Consider the following 22,851-nt stretch of genomic DNA (forward strand, 5'->3'; position numbering starts at 1 on the left):
CTGAAGTTTAGATGTTTACTTTTTCACCCAAGCTAAATAAAATGTCATTTCAAATCAAACAATGAGAATTTGGTTAAATCCAAACCGTTTTCTCTAAGAGGAAACAAAAGCTCAGTTTAACGTATTTGGAGAAAACGGTGTTTCTAAAGGATTTCTAAAACCAGCTGGTCACTGGGGTTTCCGGGGTAACAGCAACTGTTTGTGATGTTCACCTCAGATGTGATGAAGGAGCTGAAAGGCAAACGGTGATCTGGTTGGTCTGGCCTGGAAGCACATCTGGATTCCCACGGGGGGCTGAAGAGGGACATCTGGGCGTCCTTCCAGGGCCTTCTTCCTCAGTGAGCCGGCCCTGGATGATCGGATGGATGGATAAAATATGCAATCAGACTTTGAATCAGTCGAGTTCTGGCTTAGCTTCATCATATAAAGCTCATCTAAATGGACACTGTTGCAGAAACAGAGGTCCACAGTTTGAGGCCAAAGTTTAAAATGAACTAAACATGTATCGTGTGTGAGACCTATTAATCGCTATGATCAAATTTGTCTTGTGACACAATAAATGAGGCCACATTCATTTTGTTCATTAACGACCATTAATCAGATCAAAGCATACGTTATCTAAGAAGCTTGTGGCTGTTTACCAACAATCAGCCCTAACTCACCTCAACATCTTTTTCCTGACGCGCTGCCTTTCTTTTCTTGTGTCATCGATGATGGCTGCCAAGTCCGAGGCCCCATCAGGTGACCAGCAGTCGTCCATTTGTACCTAAATGCCATCATCTGATGCTTATCCTGCCTTTGAAGATAAACCCGTTGTTCCAGTAGCACCTGGACTCGTCATTGTGCTGAAGTCTAGTAGGTAATCAAGTTGTAAACAATGAACTTTGACCTTTTACATCAATGGCTGCATGACTCACTAGACTGATATTCCACTTTCTGAACAAAAAGCTTTTAAATACCGTTTTACGTTAAAGGATATTTGTTTATGGTCAATGATTAAATTTTGGGCCTTTAATTATTAGCAAATATATCCTGCTTTATGTAAATGTCAATGATTTATACTGGTTTATTTTATGGGAAAAAAATTAAAATAAAAACTTTACCTCCTGTCTTTTTGCCCCAAAGCACATAGAATAAAATCTTCTGGGCAATCTAAGGAAGATTTAGACCAGTAAAGACTAAAATCTAACTGGACAGTGAATAAATAAAAGCAGAAACCTACCAAATACTAAGCAATCTAAATATTTAACAAAAGGGACTTTGTTGTCACCCAGCTTACAAAATTAAACACTAATTAAAGTTCCTGAGTGAAAGAAAATGACTGTTGAAGTCCAGTAAGGTCACCTGATCCATTTGTGTCACCTTAAGTGATGCAAACACATAATTATTTAGAGTCAAAGGGACCGTGTCCCATCCTCAAACACCCGAAAAACTAAAAGTCTTCTGATTTAAATTAGATCTTAAAGATCACTCAATAACATTTTATGTAGCAAAGCCAAAAATCTCTAATTAATGTGAAAAACTGGGAACAACTCACCATCTTGCTAAGGACTAAGGCAGCCAGGTGTTGCTGATCAAAGCTAATTGACCCACCGGTTCAATCACATCCCAGCAACTGTTGCTGCCAACGAATCAGGCGAGGGTAACTAAAACGCTGTTTTCAGTATTTTTAGGTTCATAATTCAATAGTAACAAATATAAAGATGCAGGAGCAACACCAGACTTTTCACAAGAGGAAGTCCCTGCAGGTTATTTACAAGGTGAAACTCAGGCAGCACGGTAATTGTTGAAGTTCACAACAGGACGATTTAAAAAAGACTAAACAGGCTTGGCTTGCTTGGAAGGGTTGCATAACCAAGCTGCCTCTCAAAAAAACAAAAACATGACCCAGTTAAAGTTTGAAAACGTTCTTCACTTCTGTGGACAGACGACACTCGTGTCAGAACAATCAGGCTTAGAAAAATGTTCACTTATAAAATAAACATGCAAATCTTATGACATTCAAGCTAACTTACAAAGATTAGACCTAAATGTCTCCACAGTCATGTGACACTCCATACAGAATACTTTGTAACTAAAAATACCACAATCTAGCTGAACTACTGTTGCACTTGGCTTTGTAAACGTGCTTTATTCTGCCTTTCAAATGATGCACTTCCTCTATTTCTAAAGGCTAAAAACACATAGCTTGTGGTAAATGTGGCTAAAAAAACAGTAAAACTCCCTCATAGTCAGAGATCAATATATATATATATTTTCTTACGTTTCTATTTTATCATAAATAAAAATACATTACAGTACAACAATACATCACACAACACACATAGCAGCTCTTCTCTACTTTTATAGCAGCAGCTTGGACCATGTCGTAACTTTAGGTTTAACTGGACTCTACATGTGTTAAACAAATCTGTGACTTAACATAAAAAAAAAAATCACTTGACATATTTCATATAGCCATCTTATTATTAGTGTAATAAAACCAGTTTGGGTCTTTTAATCGCTCCGAAAACACAAATTTGTCACATCCGGCCTGTAAATATGTACTCTCCTTAAAATGTAAACTTTGGTGTGAAAAAATAAAATAGTTTCAAAGTGAATTTACATTATATTGATCATTTATGACGAAACATGAATTTACTTTATACCATAACTCAATATTTGACCCAAACGTGTTGATATGTTTTGTTCAAAGACAAACAAGAACTCCTTTGAAATAATAAAACGAAGACAAAAGCGTGTGTAGTTTATACTTTCCTTTGTATTCAAACTTGGAACACATCAGTTTGACCAACATTCAGTGCAAGTTTTGCAAACATTACATCAACATTCATACAAGTTGCTGCACGATTGTCCTGCTGCCGTCTGAAGTCATTTAAATCAAAACAAAACTGAAATCTTACAAAATAAAACAGGATTCAACAGGAGATGAGAAGCACATGGAAAAATGGTCATATCTAAACGTTTACTCTTCGTGTTGTCTTGTCACAATCACACATAATTCAGGTTTAAAAAACAAAGTCTAATTTTGTGGTGAGGATACTGTTTGTGCTAATTATTAGTAAAAATAGTACAAAATCATCAGCATTTAAGGTTCAGCCCTCTGTGAGACAAACACGTCTGTGGAAATGAAAGCTGCATGCACACCGCACGCTTTACTAACCCCAAAACACAGCAAAAATGACATGTAAAAAATTATAATAATTTGTGCAAAATCTTCTAAAACACAACAGTTTACTATTTATTTAGGATTTAAGTTGCAGTTTATAATAGAGTGAAGACTGTGGGAGGCTGAAACACAAATTAACAAATAGAAAGTAAAATTAAAGGTTTTACAATGCAATCTGATGTTAAATCACAATATAAAGATGTATTTTATTGTGTTTGTCCCAACAAAAACTAATACTTTGTTGTCAAGGACATGAGTCAGTTGCCACTGACCCAACATTTGAATCAGATTCAGAAAACTGGTGGGGGAAAAAAAAGCAGAAGCAACAAGCAGAGAAGTTAAACCTTGACGTTTTAATCTTCAATCTAATCGGGGATTCTAATCTGAACCGTTATAAATGTTTAAGTAATGCTCAGACAAATGTTATATTTGCAGAGCTGTTGCTGATTTCTACCACATGAGCTTAAGGATCAGAACGTCCATCTGAGCCGAGTGTCACGATGACACGTACGCTGATCTTTCTAATCTTATGCAACTGGTTCAGGGGAACTGGGATCAGACAGCAACGCTTTTTAGTGATAAATAAGATAAATTACAGTAATGTCTTTGCCAGGCTGCTGGTGAGGGACTCAAAAATAAAAAAATAAAAAACCGAGAGAAACACTCCACAGTAAGGAGCTTGTTTTAATTGAAATCTGATGTTTGATAAAAAAACAAAACAAAACAAAAAAAGACAATTTAAAAAAGTGCAGCAAAAACAAAAATAAATGTAATATAAGAACTTGGCAAATCGAGCTTAAAACCTGTAAAAGGTTGTTAAACACACAAACACGCACACACACACACACACACACACACACACACACACGCACACACACACGTCAAACTGGTATTTCTCACTCGCCCTTCATGTCCACAAACACATGAAGACATCATTTGAACTCCGCTGTGCTCGACTCCCTGTTGTGCTGCTCTGATCCTGAGAATAAAAAGAAAAGCCTTCGAGGTTTTACAGAAAACAACTTCTGCTTCAATCGAACTTAAAATCTAAAATGTTGTACCAGTTGTGTAGAAAACAAACTTAAAATATTAACAAAGCAACGGTCAAGTCAAACGTAACACCAGTGATGATGGACGCCCTCTGCAGGTGGAGTAGGCGATGGCAGGTGAGGGTTATTACTGTATCCAACAGTAATATTATATAAAGACCTGGATTTGGTAACTTGACGTGTTTTGTGGCATTGATGAAGCAGCTTCTTTTCATCCATGTGGTTTAAACATGCTGAGTAATTTATAAACATTTATGTAAACATCTGTCTGAGGATAATAATGGTCCACTCATTTCTGCCTGAATCACGACTTAAACTCTACGTTTTACGTGGAGAACACGGCGGAGATGTGATTCTGAACTTTACAACTGCAGCTGGGTGGACCTAACGGCGGCCGAACAGCCACTGCAATGTCAGGTTTTATTTGCACTGCTGAGCTGATGAATGCAGCAAATCAGAGCCTGTGGTGAGGAAGAAGATAAGAGGAAAGCATCCTTGCAGCAATGCATCAACCCTGTTACCTTACATCTTAAAAGGAGGTGAAATGGTTGTTCATCTCCATTAAACCTGGAGCACGTGCAGATCAGAACTGCTGAGGGTGAATTATTATTCTCCTATTGCCTTGGTAGTTTTTGAACATTTTCCACACACTTTGATGGTTTTTCATTAATCGTTAACGTTGATTTGTTCCACAACACCTGAAACTCACGTTCATCATCTTCTCATTCATGTCAGCAAAGATCAGGAGGAGTAAAAACAGAGAACAAAAATAAACCAAAATGAGACAGCAGTCACCTTTTGGCATTGTGGGCCTTCTAGGAGCTCATTCCACTTTGTTTACATTCAAACTGCAGTTTCATAAATATCCCAAGATGTTCCCAAGTACCTTCCTTTCAGTACTTTCTCTCGTCTTCATTGGAGTTGGGAGACCTTGAGGGGTGAAGTGCTGCCAAAGTCCAAGAAGAAGGGTCCTTCCTGTTTGGGCAGGAAGGTGGTCGGGATGACGTTGTAGATGCCTGCTGGGACGTGATCCACCTCCATGTAGCTGAAACCACATCTGTAGCAAAAATAAAAAATACAAACAAAACCCGTAAAAATCCTGATAACCACGAGTTTCAGATCCTGAATGTGCGTCTTGAACAACTCTGGGACTAATTGTGTTAAATAAACAAGATGAGCCTTGGATCCTTATCATAATTACTACTGAATCATTTCCTATGGAGGAGGTCACCGCGGCTCTCTTCTTACTATTAGTGCTGACGCAGGTCCAGAACTCACCGAGACCCGCTCACACAAACCTGGAAAAAGCTTCTTTGTTTGATTTATTGAATTTGATTCCCAGAAGGAAAAGCAGAGTTTAAAGAGACTTTATGGATCAAAACACATTCCAGGTCACAGAGGTCATGTCTGTTATCTGCACTTGGTGTCAGACACAAGACTAAAAACCAGTCTGGCCTTCTTTCCCTTTGGCTGAAACAAACACAATCAGCCTTTTTTTCTCATCAGGAGTAAAATCTACATAGCACGCCCTCTTTTTAGTGTGAACAGAACATGAAGAAGACATGCAGGTACATCTGAAAAAGTTCTACATTTGCCACTCATTTCAGAAAGTTAAACTAATCTATTATATACGGTAGGTTCTTTGCACAGAGTGGAATATTGATGTCACTTTGATGACTACGGCTTTATTGGGTATGACAGATAACAAAACCTCCAAATTCAGTGTCCAAGAGAATTTGTTGTATATTTTTAGTGAAGGAGTGATTCGTCCTGAACCTGTAATCTCCACTGCTCTTCTTCTGCAAGGCAGCTGGACCAGGATCTCCCACCGTCGACACTGTCACCATCTCAAAGCCAACACTGTACTGCCTGCAGAGACAGAGCAGTGCAAACTGTAAACTTACAATTTCATAATTCATTTCTAGGTTTCTATAGCTACAAATTCTTAGAGAAGAAACTGTTCACATGTTTAAATTTGATTGTTTGGTACGGCACCAAAGCGTAGAAGAGTCCCCATACAGATGTGCAGCTGCATTGGACTTTAGACAGCAACACATGCAGCTGTGTCCAAATTCAGGAGCTGCATCCTTTGATACATAGTGCACATGGGCTGGTGTCTGCACCAGACACCGGGTCATTTCCTGACCAGGAAGTGAGCAGCTGGGAACTTGGACAGTCTAGCTTTCCGATTTATTTCTGTCCTCACCTTGGCGTATTTTCTGTTGCCTAGCAACCATGAAGATGCTGAACAGAAGTTAAAACTAAACTTGAGGCAATTTGAGCTGCCTCTGTCTGTAGCAGGAGAATATTTCTGCAGCTGGCAGGATTTGGAATCTTAAGCCTGGTTTATACCTCTCTGTGAGCCCTGCAACACGGCGTGTCAGAAAGGTTTTCACATTCTAACTTCTGCTCAGGCGGCGGAGTGTTGCAAAGCAATTCCCCGCCAGGACAACAGAGGGCGTAGCGTTGTTCTGGGGTATCCCGCCTTCGGTCCACGACAGTGTATTTACTAGGGGCTGCATGACCATTTTTCTTTTAAGTCGACAGTCAAGTAATGAAAATCGAGTCGACTTTGACTAGTCGCTGATGACGTCATACACCTGAAGCGGCGCGCGGGAGGTGGAAGTGGGTGGGGGGTGGGGAGATGGGGGGGGGGGGGGGGTTTGGTTCGCTGTAGTTTTTGACAATTAAAATTGCGCCAACATTTTCAAAGTTAAACATTTCTTTTAACAACGGTAGTTTCTGCCTCTTGCTTCAGCCCCCCCCCCCCCCCCCCCGCAGTGTAGATGCAGTGTAGTTTCTGCATCTACACTGCTCCACTTCAGCCCTCTCCCCATGCGCAGTATGCCTGCAGCCTCTCAGAGTTCCTGCTGCTCTAAACATTAAAATAATTATTTCATTTTCTGTTCCTCACTTCTGATTACCTTCAGTGGTGTCTGTTGCAACCACCAGGTACAAAAACTAACTTGTTTCTATTTGACTATTTTTCTGTCCTGCCTGTTTATTATCTTCCTGCATCTCTCAATCCTAAAGAAAAACTGCTACCTGGGTTCATATATATTCACCTTATGAGTTACCTTTGAACTGCAGCTCTAAAAGATCTACCGACCGCAAAAACAGCGGAGTGCGCGCTGCTTGCTGGCCGCATCAGTGAGGTGCGTCACCGGAGGAAAAAACAGGTGATGCGCGGCGCCCCGCTCCACAGCAGTGAAACGCATCAGGCACAAATAAAAGACAGAAAACATAAAAGGAAATGAGCCAACATGAAAAATCACGTGTTAAATTTGGTTTTGAGGTGGCGACACCTGATTTGATAATGATTTGATAATGTTACTGTGGCCGTGCTTAGGATGCAGATGCCTGGAACGCGTCAATGATTAGAGCTTTGCATGCGCTAGCTGGTTAAGGTTAGGATGGGGGGGAGGGGGAGGTAAATTTGCAAGAGGGTAAAGGTCACAATTCGGTTAAATGTCCGTTTTACCGCGGGCGTCAGTACCGACGCTCTGGCACAGCACGTTGCCTCCCGACGCGTAGGGGCTCGTCACCTGCTGTCTTTTCCGAGGACTGCATCTTATCGGTCATTATAACGTGACAGCGACTAGCCGATGACAGGCATAAAAAGTCACTACAGAGCAGTGAAGTCGACTAGTTCATACAACCCCTAGTATCTACTAATGTGCTTCAGAAACTACACGGCCAAATTTATCCTTCATTCTCCTCCACCTCTTCATGCGGTCGCCTCAGTCATGGGTGAATAAATGTTCATATTTATGAACATTTTCCATGATGCATTCTTCAATCTGTTTTGGGTCTGCCACTAAATATCTTTTCACTTTTTAACGGGGCATTGGCTGTGCTGGTGACGAATATACAGGAAGTGGCGTCCTGACCAATCACAAGCTTGCGGTCTCTGTCACTTTTGACGGATCTTTAAAAATTTTGGCATGTCTCCGTCACCCTCTGGGAGCTCGTCGGAGAGCTTTTGCGCCAACGCATAATGGTGTTGCGTGCCTCCACACCGACACAGATGGAGAAGTTAAAATCAGGGTTTATTTCCAGATAGTTGGACATCTCGCCTCTGATTTGCTTTGCAACGCTGATGTTTTATCTCCACCAATAACACAAGCCTGGAGAAGTTCTGCTGTGTGGTGGAGTTGCTAATGCGATTGCGAACCGTTAACTTCTACTAGCCATGACGTTCTGTTGTTTCCTGGATGCTAAACCAACAACAGTCTTCTCCATTGTGAGTCATGATGGATGAGTCCATGAACGTTACGTGACAGTGTGACGTAGATCTGTCAGGATTTTCATATCCTTGAGTTTCACCGTCTATCTTCTATCATAAGACAGGTGTAGGAGACTATTTTCATGTTCAGCCTGCATGAAAAACTCAGAGTGACTGATTATAATCAGAAAGAATATTAAAAAAATGCTTTTTCAGTGAACCACACCTTTAATAACTGGCCGAGTCTTAAAAGAAAAGGAACGTTAAAAAATAAGCAGGTAGATTCAGATTTGTGTTTAATGGGACTCTCCAAAGGGCATTTCAGAAATGCAACGGTTGGAACGGCTCTTTTATCATTATTTTTATTAAAAAGAAAAACCACAATATTCATGGTAACACCCCCGGAACAGCAGCTGCTTACATATAAACTTGTGCTGCAGCGATGGTTGAAAGTTAAATCTTAAGCCTGATTCATGCTTCTCCATCAGCTCCAAAAGGGAGAGACACGCATGTTTAGCCCTCATACTTCTCCGTCTCCTGGGGAGTGTTACAAAGCAATTCCCCGCCAGGACAACAGAGAGCGTAGCGCTGTTCTGTGGTATCCTGTCCAAGATAGTGCGTTTATATTGTGTTTTTGTATATAAGAGACTTTTTAACACAGACAAATTTGTTTCTCATTCTCTTCCACCTCTCCATGCGCTCGCCACCTCTAAACCCACGTTTCCTGTCATTTCCGTCCACAAATAAAACGCTTGCTGTGCATCTTTTCACTCCTCCAGTCACGGGGGAATTAAACTGCCAAATTTTTAGAGTTTTTCGTGAGGTATTCTTCAAGCTTCTCCGTGTCTACCGCTACTTATTCTCGGCTCTCTTTATGTTTCTGAGGGCGCAATGGCGGCGGTGTAGACGACAGCGGTGCTCTGACCAATCACAAGCTTGCGTTCTCTGTCTTGACGGACAGATGTTAGAGAGCTCGACTCCGTCCGTCCTTGCAGGGCTCTCCAGCAGGCCCGCAAAAATGGATAATGGTGTTGCGTGTCTCCGCACTGACGCAGACGCAGAAGCACGAATCAGGCTTTACGCCCGCCCGCCTGCCCGATAACTTTTAACATCTAGTGTTGCTTAAACTGAAGAAAGAGCCTTTTCCCCCCGTGTGAATAAATTAGTTTATGCAGATCTGGCTAACAGCTAATTCTGTTCCATCTTCCAAATCTAGTTGAGGTAAAAATCTGATTATTCTGAAGAGAATTCAAAGACCACATTAAGAAATCGAGGTCAAAGTGAAGCTGCGGTGCATCAGATAATCTGGTGTGAGGCTGACCTGGATCCACGCAGCTCGATGAGCAGCGGGCCGGACCGCTCCAGGTTTATCTGGTAGATGGGGTTGTGTTTGTACGAGTCCTTATAGTTCCCACATCCACCGGCGCTGAGCCCCTTCCACTGGCCGTTGATCTGGAAACAGCCATAAAGAGAAACAGTAGCTGTCAGAGCAACCAGCAGGAAACAGCAGAACACATCGGCATCGATGGTACTGGGAGCAGTCCAAGCAACACAAGAAGAAACGTTTCCTCCACAGATAACAAGCACTAAACTGCAGAATGAATCAAAAGGTACAAGCTAAAAACACATTTACCCTTTTGGTGTGAGTGAAGGGGTTTGGGATCTTGGAGAAGGTGAATTTGCACCCAGAGTACACCTGAATAAAGAAAGGAAACTGTTATTATACAGCAAAACTAAATAATAGTTTTCTTTGTTCTTCAATTTATGATAGACTAAAAGAAAGAACCTAAAGATCATGTAGCCATGTCTGTTTTAGTAAAATAAAGAGACAGATCTTTTCTAATCCCCCGCAAATACTCTGGCTTAAAAAGTTGATCTTGAAAAAACAAAAATCTAATTTTTACTCCTTGTGCTTTATGTAAAAAAAGGATTCATATTTTACATTTGCCGCTTTGATCTTTAGTTAAACCCAACAGTAATTCTCCAGATGATTGTTGAGCAGAAGTGATACGAGATGTTTTCATGCTTGCTTGGTGCAGAAAAAACAGCAGAAAGCTCGTAAAAGCCTGCAATTATGTTGTTGAGAATCAAACACCGGCACAAACAAACAAACGGTAAACACGGCTCGCAGCCGGGATGTAAAAAGAGTTAAAATCTGCTTTTGATGCGTTATTCCAGCATCAACAACCCTTCAGAGACTCGCTTTCAGTTTGCAGGGAAGGTCTATGAATAATAAATGACTAAAAAGAAGAATTTGGGTCACACACACACACACACACACACACACACACACACACACACACACACACACACACACACACACACACACACACACACACACACACCTACTCTGACATCACTGCTCCTAAATGGCTGAAAAATATTTCTGAATGAAGAGAAACAAAAAACAAGCAGATGATCTCAAATGACCAAATTTGAGTTATTGCTCGGTTTTGTTTGTGTATTAAAACGGGACCCCGAGTTTCTCCTGTAAATGTCCAGATGACAAAAGTCGTCATCAGTCGTTCTTTCCATTTTCAGTAGCAAGTAAAGCAACAAAAATTAATTCTTGTTCATTGTTTTTTTAATCGGATACAAATGGTAAATGGCCTGTATTTGTATAGCACCTTCTTAGGGTTCTACAACCCCACAAGGTGCTTCACAATACAATCAGTCATTCACCCATTCTCACACACACACATTCACACACTGATGATGATGAGCTACGATGTAGTGAGCTACTGCTGTAGTGAGTTACTGCTGTAGTGAGCTACTATTACAGTGAGTTACTGCTGTAGTGACCTACTGCTGTAGTGAGTTACTGCTGTAGTGAGCTACTGCTGTAGTGAGTTACTGCTGTAGTGAGCTACTGCTGTAGTGAGTTACTGCTGTAGTGAGCTACTGCTGTAGTGAGTTACTGCTGTAGTGAGCTACTGCTGTAGTGAGTTACTGCTGTAGTGAGCTACTGCTGTAGTGAGTTACTGCTGTAGTGAGCTACTGCTGTAGTGAGTTACTGCTGTAGCGAGCTACTGCTGTAGTGAGTTACTGTTGTAGTGAGCTACTGCTGTAGTGAGTTACTGCTGTAGTGAGCTACTATTACAGTGAGTTACTGCTGTAGCGAGTTACTGCTGTAGTGAGTTACTGCTGTAGTGAGCTACTGTTACAGTGAGTTACTGCTGTAGTGAGTTACTGCTGTAGCGAGTTACTGCTGTAGTGAGTTACTGCTGTAGTGAGCTACTGTTACAGTGAGTTACTGCTGTAGTGAGTTACTGCTGTAGCGAGTTACTGCTGTAGTGAGTTACTGCTGTAGTGAGCTACTGTTACAGTGAGCTACTGCTGTAGTGAGTTACTGCTGTAGCGAGCTACTGCTGTAGTGAGTTACTGCTGTAGTGAGCTACTGCTGTAGTGAGTTACTGCTGTAGTGAGCTACTGCTGTAGTGAGTTACTGCTGTAGTGAGCTACTGCTGTAGTGAGTTACTGCTGTAGTGAGCTACTATTACAGTGAGTTACTACTGTAGTGAGCTACTGCTGTAGTGAGTTACTGCTGTAGTGAGTTACTGCTGTAGTGAGCTACTATTACAGTGAGTTACTACTGTAGTGAGCTACTGCTGTAGTGAGTTACTGCTGTAGTGAGCTACTATTACAGTGAGTTACTGCTGTAGCGAGTTACTGCTGTAGCGAGTTACTGCTGTAGTGAGTTACTGCTGTAGTGAGTTACTGTTGTAGTGAGCTACTGCTGTAGTGAGTTACTGCTGTAGTGAGCTACTATTACAGTGAGTTACTGCTGTAGCGAGTTACTGCTGTAGTGAGTTACTGCTGTAGTGAGCTACTGTTACAGTGAGTTACTGCTGTAGTGAGTTACTGCTGTAGCGAGTTACTGCTGTAGTGAGTTACTGCTGTAGTGAGCTACTGTTACAGTGAGTTACTGCTGTAGTGAGTTACTGCTGTAGCGAGTTACTGCTGTAGTGAGTTACTGCTGTAGTGAGCTACTGTTACAGTGAGCTACTGCTGTAGTGAGTTACTGCTGTAGCGAGCTACTGCTGTAGTGAGTTACTGCTGTAGTGAGCTACTGCTGTAGTGAGTTACTGCTGTAGTGAGCTACTGCTGTAGTGAGTTACTGCTGTAGTGAGCTACTGCTGTAGTGAGTTACTGCTGTAGTGAGCTACTGCTGTAGTGAGTTACTGCTGTAGTGAGCTACTGCTGTAGTGAGTTACTGCTGTAGTGAGCTACTATTACAGTGAGTTACTACTGTAGTGAGCTACTGCTGTAGTGAGTTACTGCTGTAGTGAGTTACTGCTGTAGTGAGCTACTATTACAGTGAGTTACTACTGTAGTGAGCTACTGCTGTAGTGAGTTACTGCTGTAGTGAGCTACTATTACAGTGAGTTACTGCTGTAGCGAGTTACTGCTGTAGTGAGTTACTGCTGTAGTGAGCTACTATTACAGTGAGTTACTACTGTAGTGAGCTACTGCTGTAGTGAGTTACTGCTGTAGTGAGTTACTGCTGTAGTGAGCTACTATTACAGTGAGTTACTACTGTAGTGAGCTACTGCTGTAGTGAGTTACTGCTGTAGTGAGCTACTATTACAGTGAGTTACTGCTGTAGCGAGTTACTGCTGTAGCGAGTTACTGCTGTAGCGAGTTACTGCTGTAGCGAGTTACTGCTGTAGCGAGTTACTGCTGTAGTGAGTTACTGCTGTAGTGAGTTACTGCTGTCCCACTACAAAAAGGTCTTATTTTCACAAAAGAGGATTAGGGTGACTGAAAATAAAAAAAAATTCTGACTTAATCTCAGAAATCAGATTTTTTTTCTAAGAAGTCAAAAATCTGAATTCTGAGAAAAAAAAATAAAGGTCAGGTTTCTGAGATTACAGTCCGATTTGATTAGTCAGATTTCTGAGAAAAGAAGTTTGTGTTTTTCCTTTATTTTCTTCTTTTCAGTGGCCCTAATCATCTTCCCTAATAGGAAATGGAAAAACAGGCAGCAGGACAGAGTTTTTCTTTAGTAGCTGCCGGGTCAGGTTCACGTGGACAGGTGCTGTGCTGATGTAATCAGGTAGGTGTATCTTTGGCTCCTGCAAACAGAACTTTAAGGTGATTTTCATAAAGCACCTGGAAACCAATCCAGATCCATTTACTTGTTGAGAACCTGGTTTAGTGAGTGTTAAAATGTAGCTGTGTGTATTCTGTAGTTTACACAGACGTGATGATCCTCGTAGGGAAATTGTCTCAGCTTTTTGAAATAATCACGAGAACAATAAATGCATCATTTTCTGGTGTCACTCATTGACTGAATGATAAAGTAACGACATTCATCTTTCAATGTTTTACTTAAGTAAAATATAATCCCACATCTAATTAGTTGGCATTTAGGAGCGACTGACTGGATCTGCACTTCCTGTCCGGTGTGCGCTCCGGACGCAGGGATTCATACATCAGGGATTCCTTTATCTGCACGACACCTGTCCATAGTAACCCCAACCTGTTAGATATTATAAAAAATCTGCCCTGTGTTCCATTTTTCCATTTTATATTTTGGATCTGAGAACAAAATAGAAAATATGAAAAACATTTGGTGTTTTTTTTACTCCACAAAAAAACTAATTTCAATTGAAAATGGAAATACAAACACAATGTTTGTCTTTTGGTGTGATGCGAGCACAACGGGTGTCAGGCTACCCTTCAGTTATTAATAGTTAGTAATATTACTATGTAGTAATATTAGTTAACTACAGGGCAAGTTTGAGAGGAAATTTAAATTGTGACAGCTTTTTTTAAAACATATTTTAAAGATGTAAACATAAACATGATCTATTCTAAGGAGTGATTTTGTTCTTTAGCCTTTAAGGCCTGCAGCTCAGAGAAAATATTTTTCTTTTTCTTTCTCATTTTTGTCCATTTTCATCTTCGGATTTTACAGCAAAGTCAGACACTAAACACGTGCAAATTGCTGCATTATACAGGCGTGTTTGAACTGGCATGTATTTAATGGAACTGAAGGAGCAGAAAGTGGGAGGATTAAAGGTGCAAGTTACCCTCACCCAGTAAAATGTACTGGACAGGATTAAAGAGGTTGTCGATATGTGGAAAAACTGTAATGTGGATAAACAAATAACTTTAAATTTACAAAAAATTAAGCTTTTTGTGTTTTCATTCACTCGTAAAACTGGAGTTTTGTCTTTTTTCTCTAAAACCATAAAATAATAAAAATAAACCAGCTTTTCAAATATTCTTGTGCTAAATGGCTAAAAGCATTAAGAGTTGGAAAAGATGCGTCTCACCCGCAAGGTATAGTTGATAGTGTTCTGTTTTTCATACTGGGAGACCACCAGTGTGAAGATGTGAGTTCCTGCGGTGGTCAGCCTCATCTTGGTCAGATAGTGGGGGCTGTTGATGCGGATCCCATCGATGTATGGGGGAGGGTCCGCTGGGGAGGAAATCAGGTGAAAACATGTGCAGCAAGTAACTCAAAAGCATTTTGATCTGTTCAAGTTTACTTTAACTGTTACTAAAGTGAAACATTTTGTAAAAAGAATCAGTATCTTTTCTTTGTGAAAGGAGCAATGCATCACAGAAAAGGGTCTAAGGTCTTTTCAGAGGCAGTTGACCTAGCTGTGAGACGCCAGGACAGAAATAAAGGTGTGACAGAAAAACTGCTGCTGCTGTGCAAATATCACAGCTCAGTGATGCAGAGACTAAAAGTGTTCTGTAAGGGCTCTGTCCGAGCTCACCTGGGTAGTAAACTTTCTTCCCATCGGTCTTGTAAACAACCAATGTGATGAATTCTCTGTTTTGAGCAAAATCATCCTGGAAAAACAAACAGTTGCAAGAAGAAAAAAAGAGACATCCCATTAAAAGTTCACCTTATCATAGAAAATCTGGTAGGAATGAAATAAAATGTATTATATTCCTCCATCAGGGACCCTGACCTTGTCTGTAATGTGTCTGGTGAGCAGAACCCACACAGCAGCGCCCCCTGCTGGACACTGGACCTCCAGCCTGTACTGAGGGTTGTTTGCTAGACTGTAGACGTCCTTCACAGGTCCCTGCTTCCCATCCCAGCTGCTGTAGGAGGCAAACAAACGCAATAAAACACACATTTGGGACAGTTTAGCTAATCTAAAATAGTGAATTAAACATGCAATAAATTTAGCTTCTTTATTATCTGCTGCTGCTCAGAGAGCTGTAACTATATCCCTCCATCCAATGCAGCACAGCTGTAGACACAAAGTTACTGCAAGTCTTTGGGAAAACCTTCAATCCTCAACCTAATTGTAACAATATAAAATAATTAGCTCAGGATTGACAGTGTTTATTTATTTTAGGCGTAATCTCATCATGTGGAGAATTCTGTTATTTGAACACTAGACTAATAAATAAAACATTTAACAGCAGGCCAGGGAGACACACTAGATGCACTCACACTGTAAAACTTCATTTGATCTTTTTTATTTGGTTTTAAACCTCTCAGTCACTCGTTTATTCAAAACACCTGCTGCATGAATCAATGTCTTGCATGTCGTTTTCTATGGAGAAAAAGCTCTGATGCTTTTGTTTCAGGAAGTAGAAGTTAGTTGGAGGAGTGGAGGGGGCAGAAATAGTCATGATTACGAGTCTTATGCAAACATCTAACCTCTGATTGGCTAACAGCAACACAACTATCACTGACTGCTTGCTTTGCAATTCAATGTTTTATCTATACAAAGAACACAAGCCTGGAGGAGTTCTGTGGTGTGGTGGTGTTGCTAATGCTAGCCGTTAGCTTCTACAAGCCGTAGTAATTCTTTTACTTACCTGTGAATACAGGAGGAGTCCTTAAACAGCGCAGGGTTCCAGCTTAAGTAGATTACATCATAGTACTGACAAAGATCTTCCCATGCAATCCAGAAAACACCTGGAGACCAACGAAGATGAGACTTTCATACCTGAGTTGATTTTGTTGAAACACATATTAATATTCTCTGAGCTCTTGTCTGAATATAAGATTTATTTCCTGTGTGTGTTACGAGCAGACACTACAGCATTCTTTTAAATATAGGAGGGCATTTTCTCTTGAGGTAGGCAACAGCAACAACAACAAAAAAAGCTCCAACACACCGTTATCAAACCTTTGTGCTGTTTTGGGGTCAAAGTTGAGGTATTTGAGGAGCTCCGGTGTCCAGTTTTTCTCATCTCGCTCGCTGTAGCGACCTTTCCACCGTAGATGACTCCACGGATTCTTCAGCTGCAGGAAACGCATTCCCTACAGGAACAACAACCCCGATGAAACCAAGATAACTTTGTTTCTGCAGCTTCAGCAGATCTAGGAGAGTGACTCGGGTTATGACTCACCTTGTATTCCCTGATGTCCAGAACTGCATAGGCGTGTGTTGGCACCAAACCCCATTTCTCCCCCTCTTCCTCGGTCATCACCCCTGTCGCCGTGGTGATGAGAACGTGGCCATTGTGAAACCTGGAAGCGATTCAAATTGAGATAACATGATGAAAAGATTCAGAGAAAACAGGAGGTACAGACATTCAGAATTCAAAAAGAGGGAGTTTCTGTGTCGATCACCTCTGGAAGAGCATGCGGAAGGTGTCTTCCTTGTTGAAGGATTGATTGTCAGAATGCATAGCAATGCGTTCAGGGATCCAGCCAGTCAGTGCATGCAGATCGATGTTCTGTAAAAATGAATAAAAAAATAAATAAAAGCTAACTTTTCACTAAAGATCATCTGATGCCGTTTCTTTTTTCTCCATCTTTACTCACCGAGTTGGAGCCGGGGAAATCGTAGCCGCCCATGACTTTCATGTAAGCCTTCTCTATCAGAGAGACCCACAGTTCATTCCTGTTGCTGGAATACGAGCAAAGCAGCTCTCCGTTACGATCCACCGGTAGGTAGTCGTCTATGATCACCTAAAAGAGAAACATTCACTAATGAATAAACATAACAGTGACATAACATAAACTAGAGGTTCACTAGTTAGAGAAGCCGGACCTTCCTGGGAACGCCGTTGATGTGAAGTTTGACCATGTACTTGCCACATGGGTTATACTCGGGTTGCCCTCGTCGGTTCTGAGGGTAGATTATGCTGCAAAAACCACAGTCAAACATGAGCGGATGGGTGTTGGGCATCAGAAAGGTTTAAAGTTTCATCAGTTTGTCAGACGACATTAATAACAAAGTGTGTTGTTGCCCAACTTTGTGTGTACAAGTATATTAATCAGTTTTTTAGGTTTAGTATAAAGTTCAACATTTTCAAGACTATAATTAAAGCCAATTGCACCAATGTTGAGAATACTGAACGTACCTAGTGATGAGTTTTTTGTTGTAACGCCTCTCATAAGCTGCACTGATTGCCAGAGATGCCACAAACGAACAGTCAGAGACCACCGTCTGCAGAAAAGATAATTTCAGAGCTTTTATACACCATATATCTGTAGATTTAAAGGTCTGTTATGTAGTTTTTCACAAAATGCACATCTTTGAGGATGTTATGACACCTGCTGGATGGATCTAAACAGCACACTACTACAAAATAAATAAAGTTCTCATATTTTAAATAACATATCTATTGGTCAAGTTAAAATTGAAAAAAAAAAAAACAGGACATAAAATGTATTATTTATTTGCATTAAGAAAATAACCAATTTTGATCAGTTTCAGGCATACAGGGTTATTATAAAGCTGCCAATCTGACCTGTTTGATGCTGAAGCTGGACACAGACATGATCATGGTGGGATTATTGCAGATCTCATCTGGCTGAACCCAGCGGGAGAAGATGGCTTTCTGTTTGGGCGACAAAGCAAGCTTCCCTGATTTGTCCCTGAAACAGATACAGAAAAAAAACCCATCAGAAAATGATTGAATAAGAATAATATGCAACAAATGTGTAATAATATATGTAATTAAATGACAAAACCAGACACATGTCTGTTTTCTCTCAGCCGACACTATTTTAATGGTTGGTGCATCAATTATTTGACTTTATTTGAATGATCTGTGTTTGAGTTTTGTCAAAGTGAATAACCGAACCCACGAGAATGGTACAGGGAAGGCAAATCGCTCCTTCAGGTCCACGCTCATGAAGGGCACATAGGCAATGCCATTGATTGTAGAAGTACTCCTGAAAAGGTAAACAGAGAAAAAAAGATTTAAAGCACAGAAATAAGAGGGTTTGAATCATCTTTGGCCAGAACTTGTTACAGTAATTTAGCAAAAACCACCAATTAAGTTTTCAGTGTTATGTTTTAATGAGCAAGAATGTTTAAAGAAAACTTAAACGAGTGAGAACTCTTCTGTGGACAAAACACTCCATTAATCGTCTCACCTGAGCACCTCAATTTCCTCTGCCGTGTAGCGCTGACCCTGGGGGTCACTGGACTGGACGGCCCGAACTGGCTGAGGCTGCGGTCGGTCCTGCAGGCTGAAGTCTGGTCCGAGTGGTAAAAACTGCCGAACTGTTCCTCCAGAACTAACACAGCTGCTTGGCTTTGTTCCAGGAGGCCCCGTCCTGTCCTGAGTCTGTGGTGAAGTTAATTTGGACTGGGATTCTTTAAGACCTTCTGCCCTGAAAAACAAAGAAAATACTTCTTTAATTTCACAATAAACTCTCTTGACACCAGGTTTACACCAACTGTGAAGCCCTGGACTGACCTGTCCAGAGCCTGTCGTGCCAGCTGCTTCAGCTTGGTCTGAAGTGTCTGATCTGATGTCTCATTGGACTGTTGGAAAAACAGAAGGTGATATGAAATAGAGGACAGACAGTTTCAGAGTGTATCAGGTAAGAAATAATACATGAGAATTACCGTCTTGATGCACAACTCTACCGCCTGAGTGTACAGTTCAATAGCTTCATCACCATTCCCCTTCTCATCTTCCTCAAAGGCCTGGGTAACCAGAAAGTGGGCGCGCTCTAGATCCACCTGCTGCCGTGACTTCAGTGGGTCATTCTTCTGTGACTGGACTGGGGTCAAAGGTTAAAGAAAATGGTTAAACCTTCACTTTACTCAGTTAAAAGGATTTGGAAGAAACCAATTCCAACTTTTTTCTTATGTTTCCAACCTGATATGAGCAAGTTCATTAATTTTATTTTACTTTCAATAGTTTTGATACTTTTCAAGCGGGAATATGAGGATGTCTTACATTTCCTTCAAAATTCATGAGCTTGCTATAATGAATCACACCAAACCAACAAAAGGATGTCTGGCAGAAATCATCGATCAGCTTCAGGTTTCAGCCTACCTGCGTTGTGAAGAGCCTGAACCCGATCCAGGTATTCATTCACCTTGTCCTGCAGTCCCTCCAGTTTGGATCCTGCCATGCCAGCATATATAAGAGCTTGAGCTGCCTCCTTTTGGACCCAACATTTACAAATACACCAGAAACAAGGGAGATAACAAGGACACACAGTCAATAATGACAGTGAGTGGTTTGCCAAAACTACTGCTTACAAAGAGTAACTGTGAGCTAGTAAAAATGCTAAAAAAAATAAAGTAAAACCTTTGCTGGATGTGACAGAAAACATTCAAGTGCTAAGCTAAAGGCTAACATTTATCAGCTTTTAACTTACAAAGTTACTCACCTTATAATAAAACACAGCTTCGTTATATTTGGCATTTTGATCATATGTTACAGCTGTTTTGGCAAACTTAACAGCATCGAGTTCCAGCGCAGTAGAGTCCATGCTGAATAAAAGTTGTCAAATTGGCAGGATTTCAGTTAGCCAGCTAACTGCACGGCTAACCACTAGCTATCAATATTCTCAATTTTAATGTCTATCTTCATTCGGCCCCAGGATTACTTCATCAGCTTGAGAAATGCATAGCGAAATAAATTCAGAGGGTTTTCTTTAGTCCAGCATCTCAAAGTGTCCATCTAAAGTTTTTCTTCCCCTTGTGACAAATGACTGCATTAGCCAACATCAAAACAACCGAGTAATTTCCGGCAAACATGTGTCGCGCAGTCGCAGTAGAGGGCTCGGAATGTTGTTGCGTTCAGGTGCAGTCAATAAAAAACACATTTCAGCCATCTCAAAATTACAAAGCAGAAAATTTGTGATATATCAGTCTCAAACTTCACTGAGAAATAGTTTTTCCCTATTTGTTTGTTTGTATTAATGTATTGAACGGTTTTATTCATTACATTTTAATTTATCAAACCCTAAAATAAATAAATAAATAAAATAAAATCATTAAAAACACGGAGTTCAAGTGCTTGCTCAGAGAACAGTAGGGCTGCCCAATTGCTCAGGCAATGAGCGTGAGACACGTATTTGACTGTCGTCACACAGTCCCACGCCACACCTCAAATTTATCACACTATTATAAAACTGATCTACTGTACCTTCCGTACACACACCCTCCAAACTCGTTGTATAAAAAGTTTTTATGAGATGTTTTGACGCCCTCTAGTGGTCACAAAATGGAGTTACAGTATGGTTCTGTTCGACCCATCGACATGATGGTTCAACCATTGTAAAGGGGAGATGGGAATTTAGAGCCCTCCAAGTGGCGACGCGGTTTTCTCGGTTTTCTCAGTAAAGTTAAAAGAATCTTAATTGTATGTTCTTAAAACCGAGAAGAAGAAGAAGAAGAAGAAGAAGAAGTAGTAGAAGAAGAAGAAGTAGAAGGAGGAGGAGGAGGAGAGGAGAAGAAGGAGATGAAGAAGAACTTCTTGTAAATTCTTTCCAAATAAAATGCTCTGGCACTTGTGGTGTTAACAAATGAGGAACTCACAGTAACATTATTTTTTTCATTCCATTTAACAAAAAACAATTCAAACCCTACTTATGTAATATTAAACGCGATGGCACTAATAGAATCACATCATTTGTTACAGAACTTTTGGGTTCATAACCCTCAAAGATGTGCCAAAAACACAGTAATGAAAAAGGTATTTATATTAAAAAAGGAACCAACAGGAGAAAGTAGACTTTTAGTGAGAGCATTGTTTTGTTCTGAGAAGGGTAAATGAGCCATCGGTTGTACTCCAGTATGGGAAAATGTGACCTTTGTCACAAATTAGAGGCCCTTCATGAAGCTTTATTTTAATATGAAAAAAATGGACAGAAATATAACACCTGACTACTCTAACCCATAGTATTCAAAGCTATTTGGTTCAGAGTAAATCTTTGATCACAACAGCTGATTTAATTAGTTAATTTTATTTAAGAAAATTTAAATGTATACAAATGCCAGTGGTGATGGAAAAATAAAAATAAATAGCTCAATTATAAAATTCAAAGTCAAGGTAGAAGAAAACTATTTCTAAATCCATAAAGCCAGTATTTAACGCTAAATTATTAGCAAACTATATTTTCTGGTAAGAACTGGCCACCTGTATGCTATAACATTACCAATTCAAAAGACAGCAAAACAAAAATAAAATAAACATGCAAACATACTTATTAAAAACATTTATTACTTATTTATTTTAATACATTTTGCATAATCAATTAACAGTGTGTTTTTAATACTCAGGAAACAGTGATTACAGTGTTCATTCTGCCTGTGAAAAACTAAACATTCTTTAATATCACTTTATGTCTCTCATCTAATTAATTCTACTCATAGCACAATGGGGCATTTGCGTCACCATAATTAACCCCCAAATGACTAAAGCTAAGTTTATTTCAGCCAAAACCTAATGCCTCATTGATACCCAGTTGAAAATAAAACAGACAAAAATATGGTCAGTTTTTGTATTTTGTCTCAAAAACCATTTAAAGCCAAAAACGTCATTATGTTATTCAAATAGACTAACAGAAGCGTCTGTCACGTTCAGATTAGGAGGAGTAGGACGCAATATGCGGAGCACCAGACGACATGAGGCAGGAGTAATTGAAAAAGGGGTAGAATCCTTTATTTGGAAGTCTTTATCCAAAAAAAAAAAAAAAAAAAAAAAAAAAACGATGGACAGGAAGTCAAGCCAGAAATCCAGAAAACAGGAACAAGTTCGGGAGTCACAAAAACAAGCAGGAGTCTCAGATTTTACACGGGGGAACAAAACACGCTGACAACAACAATGGACCGACAAGACACTGAGGCCCTGTCCACACGTAGCCGGGGATCTGCCAAAACGTAGATATTTTTAAACGTTTTGGCCTGTCATCCACACGAAAACGGAGTTTTTTCACACGAAAACTGATCTTTTAAAAAATTCCGGCCAAAGTGAAGATCTGCGTTTTCTCCATTTTGGGTGTCTGCGTGTGGACAGACAAAACCGGAGTTTTAAGGTCCGCAACGTCACTTTCCGAGACAAAAAATGCTGACATCACGTGTGCGACCTGTGTTTACACTAGCCGGCAGCATGGATGCCCTCAGAGCTGCGCTCGCTTTATCAATTGTCCAAGCGCTTTTTGCTTGTTTGTTTTTGCAAGCGGAATTACTGCTACTTGCGGAAGACCAAAGACGACGCTTTCGGGG

The 22,851-nt window shown here is 40.4% G+C and overlaps 1 protein-coding gene across 1 annotated transcript; it reads right to left on the minus strand.

Moving 5' to 3' along the window:
• Window positions 1-4,904: 4,904 nt before the first annotated feature.
• On the minus strand, window positions 4,905-20,344 carry capn7 (calpain 7). The gene is made up of 21 exons (XM_015949932.3): window positions 20,010-20,344; window positions 19,670-19,778; window positions 19,234-19,391; window positions 19,082-19,149; window positions 18,756-18,995; window positions 18,465-18,551; window positions 18,125-18,251; window positions 17,735-17,820; window positions 17,422-17,515; window positions 17,193-17,339; window positions 16,998-17,104; window positions 16,775-16,895; window positions 16,541-16,685; window positions 16,238-16,337; window positions 15,373-15,508; window positions 15,175-15,250; window positions 14,725-14,870; window positions 10,077-10,139; window positions 9,765-9,895; window positions 5,995-6,087; window positions 4,905-5,275 (listed from the first exon to the last, which is right to left on the minus strand). The coding sequence occupies exons 1-21, from the start codon at window positions 20,109-20,111 to the stop codon at window positions 5,131-5,133; spliced, it is 2,481 nt and encodes an 826-aa protein (XP_015805418.3). The 5' UTR covers window positions 20,112-20,344; the 3' UTR covers window positions 4,905-5,130.
• Window positions 20,345-22,851: the final 2,507 nt, after the last annotated feature.

Source organism: Nothobranchius furzeri, chromosome 5 (assembly GCF_043380555.1).
Source record: "Nothobranchius furzeri strain GRZ-AD chromosome 5, NfurGRZ-RIMD1, whole genome shotgun sequence".
Lineage (NCBI taxonomy): Eukaryota > Metazoa > Chordata > Actinopteri > Cyprinodontiformes > Nothobranchiidae > Nothobranchius > Nothobranchius furzeri.

Coding starts and splice junctions, on each gene's coding strand:
- capn7 (XM_015949932.3), bottom strand. CDS start 20,111: ATGGACTCTACTGCGCTGGAACTCGATGCTGTTAAGTTTGCCAAAACA. Junction 18,996..19,081: donor GCACGACAGGCTCTGGACAG/GTCAGTCCAGGG, acceptor TTTGTTTTTCAG/GGCAGAAGGTCTTAAAGAAT. Junction 16,896..16,997: donor TTCCGCATGCTCTTCCAGAG/GTGATCGACACA, acceptor AATCGCTTCCAG/GTTTCACAATGGCCACGTTC.